Source organism: Mobula birostris, chromosome 8 (assembly GCF_030028105.1).
Source record: "Mobula birostris isolate sMobBir1 chromosome 8, sMobBir1.hap1, whole genome shotgun sequence".
Taxonomy (NCBI): domain Eukaryota; kingdom Metazoa; phylum Chordata; class Chondrichthyes; order Myliobatiformes; family Myliobatidae; genus Mobula; species Mobula birostris.
Genome location: NC_092377.1, coordinates 141,769,884 through 141,782,089, shown reverse-complemented (window position 1 = coordinate 141,782,089; position 12,206 = coordinate 141,769,884). Strand labels below are relative to the sequence as shown.

Sequence of the window (12,206 nt, the reverse complement as noted above, 5' to 3'; positions counted from 1 at the left end):
TGATCCCAACTATATCATAATCATTACTAACAATCTGCACTTTCAATTCATACACCTTGTTACGAATGCTCCTGGCATTGACACACAAAGCCTTCAGGCGCTCTTTTACAACTCTCTTAGCCCTTATGCAACTATGTTGAAATGTGGCCCTTTTTGATGCTTGCCCTGGATTTGTCGGCCTGCCACTTTTACTTTTCCCCTTACTACTTTTTGCTTCTACCCTCACTTTACACCCCTGTCTCTCTTCACTGGTTCCCATCCCCCTGTTGTGAACTAACCTCCTTTCGCCTAGCCTCTTTAATTTGATACCCACCCCGCAACCATTCTAGTTTAAAGTCACCTCAGCAGCACTCGCTAATCTCCCTGCCAGGATATTGGTCCCCCTAGGATTCAAGTGTAACCCGTCCTTTTTGTACAGGTCACGCCTGCGCCAAAAGAGGTCCCAATGATCCAAAAACTTGAATCCCTGCCTCCTGCTCCAATCCCTCAGCCACGCATTTATCCTCCACCTCATCGCATTCCTACTCTCACTGTCACATGGCACAGGCAGTAATCTCGAGATTACTACCTTTGCGGTCCTTTTTCTCAACTCCCTTCCTAGCTCCCTATATTCTCCTTTCAGGACCTCTTCCCTTTTCCTACCTGTGTCATTGGTACCTATATGTACCACAACCTCTGGCTCCTCACCCTCCCACTTCAGGATATCTTGGACACGATCAGAGATATCCCGGACCCTGGCACCAGGGAGGCAAACTACCATCTGGGTCTCTGGACTGCGTCCACAGAATCGCCTATCTGACCCCCTTACTATCGAGTCCCCTATCACAACTGCCCTCCTCTTTCTTTCCCTACCCTTCTGAGCTACAGGGCCGGACTCTGTGCCGGAGGCACGGCCACTGTCACTTCCCCCGGGTAAGCTGTCACCCCCAACAGTACTCAAACAGGAGTACCTATTGTTAAGGGGCACAGCCACCGGGGTACTCTCTATTACCTGACACCTCCCCTTCCCCCTCCTAACCGTGACCCACTGGTCTGACTCCCATGGCCCCGGTGTGACCACCTGCCTATAACTCCTCTCTATAAACTCCTCACTCTCCCTGACCAGACGAAGGTCCTCGAGCTGCAGCTCCAGTTCCGTAACGCGGTCCCTTAGGAGCTGCATCTCGATGCACTTGGCGCAGATGTGGACGTCTGGGAGGCTTGGAGACTCCAGGGCCTCCCACATCCGACACCGAGAACAACAAACTGCCCTCACACTCATACTGCCCCTCTCCTCAAATAACAACATAAAATGAATGCCAATCCTTCCTCCCCTTGCCCGTTTTCACCTAAGCCCGGTGAGCTGAAGCCCTTAAGCCTTCACTCTGCTCCCGGCTCACTCCGCTGCCCGCTGTATGAGGCTCTGTTCCTTTTAAATCTGCCGCGCTGCACTGCCCGACGTCACACGTCTGTGCAGTCCCGCCTCTCTGAATGCCGATGGAGGAAAAAAAAACGACAATTTCAAAAATGTCTTCCTCCGCACTCCCGCTCCGACTCTCAGACTTCCTTCTTCGAATCAAACCCGAAGCAGGATTTCTGCCCTTTTTAAATCTGGAATTTTTAATTCAGTGACTTGGTGAGTGAACTTCAATGAAGTTATCCCCTCTGGTTCAAGAGCCTTATGGTTGAGGGGTAATAACTATTCCTGAACCTGGTCTTTCAGGTTCTGAGGCTCCTGTACCTTCTTCCTGGTGGCATCAGTGTGAAGGCTGCAGGGCCTAGATGGTGGCAGTCCTTGATGATGGATGCTGCTTTCCTGCGATGGTGATACATACAGATATGTTGAATGGTGATGAGGGCTTTACCCTTGATGGAAAGGGCCATATTAACTACATTTCATAGGTTTTTCAATACGTGCATTGATGTTTCCATACCAGACCATGATGTTACCAGTCAGTATACTCTCCAGCACACATCTGTGGAAGTTCATCAAAGTTTTAGTTGACATGCCAAACTTTCATAAACTACGAAGAAAGTAGAGACACTGCCTTGCTTCCTTGGCAATTGCACTTATGTGCTAGACCCACGACAGATCTCTGAAATGATAACACCGAGGAATTTAAAGTCACTGACCCTCTCCACCTCAATCTAGCTCACATTGAGTAATAAGTTGCTGCCGTGGTGTCTCGCAGTCACATTTACAATTTCCCTCCTATATAGCGATTCGTCTCAACTTTTGATTCTGCCAATAAGGGTAGAGTCATAGGCAAACTTAACTATGGCATCGGAGCTGTAGTTAGCTTCATTGTCAAAAGCATACAGCAACCAGAACAGGATCTAAGCACCCAGCCTTGTGGTTCCCCTGTGTTGAGGGAGATTGTGGAGGAAACATTCTTTCCATTCCGACTGCCTGGTGCCTGCAAATGAAGAAATCAAGACTCCAATTGCAGAAGTAGACACAGATGTCGAGGACTTGATCCTTATTAATTAGTTTGAGAGGATCATAGTATGTTGAGCTGCAGTAAATGAAGAGCATCATGATTTATGTATCTTCGTTGTCCAGATGTTCGAGGTTGTGTGAAGAGCCAATTAAATGGCATCTGCTGCTTACCTGTTGTGATGATAGGCAAATTGGAGTAGTCAAAGTCAGTTCTCAGGAAGGATTTGATACTGTGTAATTCACCTCCAGCCTCACAAAGCACTTCATCACAGTGGATAATAGACAGACTGGACAATATTCATTGACGCAGATTACTACATTCTTCTTAGGCACCCGTATAACTGAAGGCTGCTTGAAGCAGATGGGTACTTCAGGCCAAAGCAAGAGGTTAAAGATATCGAAGAATACACCCGCCAGTTTATCAGCACAAGTCTTTAGCAGTCTGCCAAGTACAACACCTAGGCCAGATGCTTTCCATGGATTCACCCTCCTGAAGGATGCTCTAACGTCAGCCTCGGAGACTCAATCCACTGAGTCATTCAGGGCTCTGTGAGTTCATGAAAGTGCCTCCATTTTCTGATGGACAAAGCAAGGATAGAAGGTATTAAGTTCATCTAGGGGTGCAGCCTCATTGTGACCTACAGTATGTCACTTGGTTTCACTTTGGCGGAAGTGACAGCATTCAAGCCCTGTCACAAATTCCATGGCAGTATTCAATAGATACACAGCAGAACGTTAGTCCCACTTGCCTCTATTTCCTCTCACCCTACACTGAATCATGTACATACAGCTTGTGTAAGAGGAAAGATACATTGTTAATGTTTTGAGGATATTCCGAAATGCTTGGTGTTGTTGAAATTGTAGAGTCTAATCTTTGCTTACAGAAAAGTATAAGTCACCTGGTAATTTTGGCAGAAAATTGTTCGGACTGACTGATACATGTTGTGAGGTTCAATGACATTGAAACACATTAATTGTCAGGCAATGGGAAGTATGGAGGAACAAAGGGACCTTGGTTTGAATTTCCAATGTCTTGAAATTCGCAGTAGAGCTGGAAGTTTGTTTACAGCCTGGTACCACACAGTGGGAAGAATATAAATGCACTGGAGGGGATGAAGATGAGCCTCACCATGATGTTACATGGGTTAGAATATTTCTGTTGTAACAGAGGGTATACAGGTGGTACTTATCTTCCTTGTAGCACAGCAGTGTCAGAGGGAACATGACAGAATTGTCATTAATATGAGTCTTATTGATGAGATCTTCTACCCATGGCAAACGGAGCTTCCGCAAATTCTGTTAAGAGTCTGCAACCATGAAACGTATGATCAATGCGAGAACTCCTGAGGAACAGTTGTATCATCTGGAACACATGGATTGAACATGTACAATGTGGGGCTGGGGAGGCTGTGCCATCAAAGCATATATTGTAGTTTAATATAACATCTTCTGGAAGAATCAATCTTTGCTTCAGACCATGTTATCAGCATTGCATTCATGGCTCACATCTGCCCTCCAGTCGTCAGCATTGGAATAGCAGTTGGATTCCCAAAGGTATAATTACCGTGCATTCTAACTCTTCTTTCCAAATCAAATATCTAATGAAGTTACGTTGCATTTTCCTGATCTGATACATTATTTTTCTTTTTGTGTTTGCTCTGTTCATGACATCCTCATTCGATATTTGTTTTGTCCATAATATTCTTTGCTTCGTCCTCTAAAAACACATCTCTGCTGCTGCAATTCATTTCCTCATGTTACTTATTATTGTCCAACATTCTAAGCCATATAACATAACTGGATAAACATAACATTTCAGTACTGAGGCAGGTTATCATGCCTAGTTCAGTATTGGTCAGAAAACTCTTCATTCTCGTAAAGTTATCTTTTGCAATCCCTGTTCTTCTTTTGATGTCCATGTTGCACCTGCCATCTGATGTCACCCAGCCTCTTAAGTAGCAAAAGATCTGTACTTGTTTTATGTCCTCCTTGCTTATTCTCAGCCTGCAGATAGGATTCTCGTTCCTTTTGGATATCACCATACATTCTGACTTTTTGCGATTGATAGATAGACTAATTTTTGCATTTTCTTCAACAATTATATCTATTAAGTTTTGTAGTTCTTGCTGCGTACTTGCAAATAACACAGTGTCATCTGCATATCTGAAATTATTGATGTTTTCACCGCCAACTTTGATTCCCAAGATGTCTCTTACTTTTTGACATATTTTTTCACTGTACACACTAAATAAATCAGGGGAGAAAACACACCCTTGTCTAATGCCTCTCTTGATTTTCGTAAACTGACTCACTTCTCCATCTATTCTTACAGCGGCAGTTTGTTCCCAGTACAGAGGCCTTCTGAAAATCCAAGAACTCTGGATTGCTCTGATGAATAAAGGCCAGCATACCAAAAGTTTTCTTCACCACCCTATCCACATGAGATTCCACCTGCAGGGAACTATGCACCATTATTCTCAGATCCATCTGTTCTACTGCATTCTTCAATGCCCTACCATTTACCGTATATGTCCTATTTTGATTAGTCCGACCAAAATGTAGCGCCTCATATTTATCAGCATTAAACTCCCTCTGATATCTTTCAGCCCACTCTTCTCAGTGGTCTAAATCTCTCTGCAAGCTTTGAAAACCTACTTCATTATCCACAACTCCACCTATCTTAGTATCATCTGCATACTTACTAATCAAATTTACCAGACCATCATCCAGATCATTAATATATATGACAAACAAAACTGGACCCAGTACAGATCCCTGAGGCACACCACTAGACACTATCCTCTAATATGACACACAGTTATCCACCACTACTCTCTGGCGTCTCCCATCCAGCCACTGCTGAATCCATTTTACTACTTCGATATTAATATCTAACGATTGAACCTTCCAAACTAACATTCCGTGTGGAACCTTGTCAAAGGCCTTAGTGAAGTCCATATAAACAACATCCACCGCTTTACCCCCGTCAACTTTCCTAGTAACCGCATCAAAAAATTCAGTAACATTTGTCAAACATGACCTTCCATGCAAAAATTCATGTTTACTGTTCCTGATCACACCCTGTCTATACAGATTATATACCATCTCTAATAATACTTTCCATCAATTTACCCATCACTGACATCAAACTCACAGGCTGATAATTGCTAGGTTTACTCTTAGAACCCTTTTTAAAGTAGTGTAGTGTAGTGGAGAGATTATTGTCTGGTGGTACCTTTGCCTGGTATGGAAACAACATCGCCTTTGAATGCAAAACAACACAAAAGGTAATGGATTCAGCCCAGTACATCATGGGTAAAAATCATCCATCCATTTGCACATGTACATGAAATGCTGTCAGAAGAATGCAGCATCTATCATCCGAGATCCCCAGAACTCATATCATGGTCTGTTGTCACTGCTGCAATCAGGTAGAAGGGGTACCTACCTCAGTTTCAACAACCATTTCCACCCCTCAACCATCAGGCACTTAAACTAAACGGGGTATCCTCACTCACATGCCCCATCATTGCAATGTCCCTACAACCAAAGATCTCACTTTAAGGCTGTTTATCTCATTATATCATGTTCTTTTTCCTCCACTACATTGACGATTGCATTCGCACAGCCTCATGCACCCATGCTGAGCTTGTCAATCTGAACAACTTTGCCTCCAACTTCAATCCTGTCCTTAAATTCAATTGGTGCACCTGTCTAAGTTTTTCTTCAATGTTAAAAGTGAGCCCACATTCACCACTTCTTCAGGCAGCTCATTCCACACTCCCACCACTCTCTGTGTGAAGAAGCCCCCACCTAACATTCACTTAAACTTTCCCCCCTTCAACCTTAAACCATGTGCTCTGTTTTTTCTCTCTCTCCCCCACCCTCAGTGGAAAAAGCATGCTTGCATTCACTCCATCAACACCCATCATAATTTTATATACCTCTATCAAATCTCCCCTCATTCTGCTAGCCTCCAGCGAATAAAGTACTAACCTATTCAACCTTTCTCTGTAACTCAGTTTCTGAAGTCCCGGCAACGTTAGTGTAAACTTTCTCTGCGCTCTTTAAATCTTATTAATATCCTTCCTGTAATTTGTCGATTAAAACCACACACAATACTGCAAATTCAGCCTCAACAATGTCTTATACAACCTCATTGTAACATTCCAACTCTTATACTCAATACTTTTACTTATGAAGACCAATGTACCAAAAGCTCCATTTACGACCCTATCTACCTGTGACGCCACTTTTAGGGAATTTTGTATCTGTATTCCCAGATCCCTCTGTTCTACTGCACTCCTCAGTGCCCTACCATTTACCTTCTATGTTCTAATTTGGTTTGTCCTTCCAAAGTGCAATACCTCACACTTGTCTGTATTAAATTACATCTGCCATTTTTCAGCCCATTTTCCCAACTGGTCCAAATCCATCTGCAAGCTTTGAAAACCTTCCTCACTGTACACTAAACCTACAATCTTTGTATCATCAGCAAATTTGCTGATCTAATTTGGATGATTTGAATTGATATGCTCCATCAGTTGAGTTAAAGCAATTAATTCAAATACTAGAACTATTTTCAAAAGAGAAAGATGAACTTTGGACAGGATGAATGCAGAACATTCAACACAAAGAAAGATGCAATAAAGCTAATAGAATTAAAGTAAAAATGAATAGCACGATACAATGGAACTGATGGATGAATATGAAATAAGGTATCTGGGATATCAAGAAGAAATTATATCACAGCATAGCATGATAAAGGAAAATCTTTTGACAGAATTCACTTCAAGGTAAGAAAATCTGCCAAGCAGAGCTCAACAATAAAATTATTGCAAAGGCAATAAACACTTTCACTGTAATTATATTAATGTGTCTTCTCTGTGGATTGTCACCTTATCATGGTGGAGAAGCTTGTGTGGTCCTACGATCCCGGGAGCAATGCAGGCTGGAGCTATACTCCTGGGAGGCTCACCCATGGCGGAAAGGTCGAGGGTGAGGTCCCTGACAAAGAACAATCCAACCAGGACCTCAAACGGTGGAACAGGCGAACAAAGTTACTTTGAACTCAATGGCTGTGAAGGCGGATGAAGGCTGTAACAAATGCATCAACTCCAATCGTCGTGGTTTCCATGCTATTGGAATCAGTTGGTTGATTTGTGAACTATCGTGTGGTTCTTGGAGTGCAACATCAAGTACACGTTAAACAAATACATGCACAGGCATCTTCACTCTGTGGGCCATTTCTTCAGAATGAAGACCATCATCCTCGACCTCGAGGGATAGCCTGGACGATGATAGCCTGTTGGCGGAACTGGTTCTCACACTTAATAACTTCTCTTTTGCCTCTTCCCACTTTCTTCAGATAAGGGTGCAGCTATGGGAACTCGCATGGTTCCCAGCTATGCCTGCCTCTTTGTTGGTTATGTGGAACAATCTGTGCTCCAAACCTATTCTCGTACTGCTCCCCAACTTTTCCTTCGGGACATTGACGACTACATTGGTGCTGCTTCCTGCACCCATGCTGAGCTCGTCAATTTCATCGACATTACTTCAAACTTCCACCCAGCCCTCAAATTTACTTGGTCTATCTCGGACACTTCCCTCCTCTTTCTCGATCTCTCGGTCTCCATCTCTGGAGACAGACTGTCCACTGACATCTTCTACAAGACCACTGACTCTTATAACTACTTCGACTATACCTCTTCCCACCCCGCTACATGCAAAAATGCCTTTTCCTATTCCCAGTTCCTAAGCCTCCGCAGCATCTGCTCCCAGGATGAGGCTTTCCGTTCCAGGATGTCTCAAATGTTCTCTTTCTTTAAGGATCGTGGTTTTCCTTCTGCCGTCATCAATGATGCCATCACCCGCATCTTCTCCATTTCCCGCACTTCGGCCCTTGCCCCATCCCCCCGCCACCACAACAGGGACAGAGTTCCCCTTGTCCTCACCTACCAGCCCACCAGCCTCCGGATCCAGCACATTATCCTCCGCAACTTCCGCCACCTTCAACAGGGCCCCACCACTAAGCACATCTTTCCCTCTCCACCACTCACCACTTTCCGCAGGGAACGGTCCCTCCGCCACTCCCTGATCCACACGTCCCTCCCCACGGATCTCCCACCCCGCACTTATCCCTGTAAGCGTACATGCTACACCTGTTCCTACACCTTGTCTCCTGCCATCATTCACGGCCCCAAAGAATCGCTCCAGGTGAGGCAACACTTCACTTGTGAGTCTATTGGGGTCATCGACTGCATCCGGTGGTCCCGTTGCAGCCTCCTCTACATCGGTGAAACCCGACGCAGATTGGGGGACCGCTTCGTCAAGCACCTCCACTCCGTCCGCCACAACAGACAGGATCTCCCAGTAGCCATCCACTTCAACTCTGCTTCCCATTCCCATTCAGATATGTCCATACATGGCCTCCTCTACTACCATGATGAGACTAAACTCAAGTTGGAGGCGCAACACCTCATATACCATCTAGGTAGTCTCCAGCCCGATGGTATGAACATAGAATTCTCCAACTTCCAGTAATTCCCTCCCCCTCCCTTCCTCTATCCCTATTTCACTCTGCCCCCTCCCCCAGCTGCCCATCACCTCCCTCATGGTTTCGTCTCTTCTACTACCCATTGTGTTTTCCCCTATGCCTTCTTCACCTTTCCTGCCAATCCCCTCCTTGCTTCCCCTCCCCCACCCCTTTACCTTTCCCATTGCTGGTTTTTCACCTGGAACCTACCAGCCTTCTCCTTCCCACCCTCCCCCCACTTTCTTTATAGGGCCTCTGCCCCTTCCCTCTACAGTCCTGACGAAGGGTCTCGGCCCGAAACGTCGACTCATCGTTTCCACGGATTCTGCCCGACCTGCTGAGTTCCTCCAGAGTGTTGCTTTGACCCCAGCATCTGCAGCGTATTTTGTGTTTACGATCTCTAGACGACACTGTGGCTTTGAGGCCCAGTCCACGCCCTGACACCCGCCAGGTGAATCCGTAACTTTAAGGCCCAGTCCTCGCATACACAAGCACATACAGAATTTTAGTAAAAACACAACCAGACAACAGTCCAGTCCTTTCAGTCCATTTTAAACCCTCAGTCGCTTCAACCGCGTCCCACCCCTCCCTGACGACTCACCTTCGGTAGCTGAAAGCAAGCGACATCGCAGCTTGAGGCCCGTGTCGATTGAATGTCTCTAAAATATCTGCAGTTGGCCACAACAGGGATTGCCTTCTGCCAAACGAAACCCGAGGACGGCAACGGCTTCACCTCTCACTCCCGGTGGCTGTAAACAGGCGACACCGTGGTTTCAGGCCTAATTCTCACCTCGACCGAGGACAAGGCCCCTCCATCCGCCCCTGATCGCATCCAATAAATCAGCGAATCGAACTTGCGGCGGACCAGATGAACAATGTTCAAATGGTTCTTGCGATCACAAGAAAAGTGAACGAGTCGGCCACTCGCTGTTTGACATTGAGCCTCCATCGACTGATGCGGCAGCACGTTGCGCAGCCCCGTCATTATCTCCGGCAGCGAACGACTCGCTGATGGTGGAAACCTGCAGTCCTTTGTGTTCTTCATGTACAGCAGGGTCTTGCGATGGTTACACGTATTTTTTTTTTACGTACTGCGGCAGCTCTTCTTCTAACCCCGTAGAAGCCGCCGCGACGAGTTGCGCCGCCATCATGTCGGAAGGAAGGAAAAAATGCCGAAAAAGCACAGAAACAAACCAACTCATTTCAGTATATTTACACGGGCGCAATGAACTGTCAAATATTAGTCATCAAATCTTGCTTTAAAATACAAATTTATGATTGAAGTCATAGCTTACTACAATTACAAATACAGTTTTAGAGTCAGAATATCACATATTATGACTGTTCGGTTATTACGGATAGGACAATCCTCAATGACCGACTGAATATAATAATACCGGACAAACAAGCGAGAGCATCTTAGTTAATAGATATAACCATTCCAAACGCACGTAACCGAGATGTAAATCAATTATAAGCACGAGAAATGTGCTGAATTAAAAGAGGAAATTGATATACTTTGGAACATGAACAAGATATACGTTGGCCCGATAGTAATATCTGCGACTGGTGTCACACTAAAGGCTCTCCACAACAGCATTAAATAATTATGGCAACACAGTGATATTTGTGTCAATGTTCTGAAAGCTACAATACTAAACACCAATTGAAAGGTCAAAAGTTCCTAGCAATTGACAAATGAGTGTGCTTGACTATACCCGTCACTCAGGTTTTACCAGCTTGTGCTGAGAAAGAATAACAAGAGAGAAACCAGAAGCAATCCAACGCATTGCAGGAACCTGTAGCAGTTTAACACAATGTGATTACCTGTACTTACACAGACATCATCAAGTGTCAAACATCATTCAACAAAATCTTGCATTAAAATACAAATTCTTAAATGGAACCACACCTTACTCGAAACACACAGGATAACCAAGCATGGACAATTTATTTAATAGATATCACCATTCCAACAAACACAAGTTACAGAAATCAATAAATGAGAACACAGCAGAAATATGCTGAATTAAAAGAGGAAAATTATTCACTTTGTAACATGAACAATGTATATATTGTCTAGACAGCAATATCTACAGCTGTTGTTATCCAAAAGGCACTATGTAATAGCATTAAACAATTTGGGCTATAAACTAATGTCTTTGTAAATCCTCAGAAAGCCACAATACTAAACACGACTGGAATGGTCCGAAAATTCCTAGCAATTGACAAATGTCTGCTTGGTTATACTAGTATCTCAGGTTTTATCAGCTTAAACGGAGAGGGGGAAAAAAATAAAGTTAACAAAAAGAAACGCGTATGCCCTCCATGAAAGATATCCCCACAATCTGGGCAGACTAGATATTGACATGGAAGCGTTGTTCACCTGGGTTGGAGTTGGAGAATTCTTCCTAAAGACGGAAGGGTTCCTTCTGGTAATACAGAACCAGGAAGTTAACACAAAAATAACAAAAATCGTAATAAAAGTCCAACAAATTCAAGATGATAAATGTAGAAAATGTCAAGGGATTATAAACGATCCAACATATTGTAGATACTGCATAGTGCGATTGCAGTTTAACACAATCTGGTTACTTACATGGGCACATTCAACTGGCAAATATTATTCACCAAAATCTTGCTTCAAAATACAAGCTCATAAAATAAATCATCTAGTCCTACAAATACAAGTCTGATCCACTTTTAGAGTCAGAACACCACAGATTATATTTCCTCAAATCCAATATAACAGATATTAGAAAATAAAACAAACATCTGGAGATAATAACATGGGATAAGCAAACAAGAAAAACTTACTTATTGGATTTAGCCATTCCAAACACATGTAACAAAATCAATAACTAAAAAGGTATTGTTTCTTTTGGTTAACTTTTTTTTTCTCTCCGCTTATGCCGATAAAACCTGAGGTACGTGCATAACCAAGCAGACACATTTGTCAATTGCGAGGAATTTTCGGAATATTCCAGTCATGTTTAGTATTGTGGCTTTCTGTAGATTTACAAAGATATTAGTTTATAGACCAAATTGTTTGATGCTCTTGTGCAGTCCCTTTGGGATGATAACAGCTGTAGATATTACTCTGTAGACAATGTATACATTTTCCATGTTACAAGGTGTATCATTTTCCTCTTTGAATTCAGCATATTTCTGCTGTGTTCTCATTCATTGATTTCTGTAAGTTGTGTGTGTTTTTAATGGTGATATCTATTAAATAAATTATCCATGCTTGGT

At 43.6% G+C, this 12,206-nt stretch overlaps 1 protein-coding gene across 1 annotated transcript in view; it reads right to left on the bottom strand.

The window, feature by feature from the left end:
• LOC140202074 (scavenger receptor cysteine-rich domain-containing protein DMBT1-like) overlaps nt 1–9,939 on the bottom strand; it is an 88,396-nt gene extending 78,457 nt beyond the window's left edge. The window contains exon 1 of the mRNA XM_072266934.1: nt 9,745–9,939. Coding sequence (XP_072123035.1) covers nt 9,745–9,939 — 195 coding nt within the window. The remainder of the gene's footprint in view (nt 1–9,744) is intronic.
• Between the last annotated feature and the right edge of the window lie 2,267 nt (nt 9,940–12,206).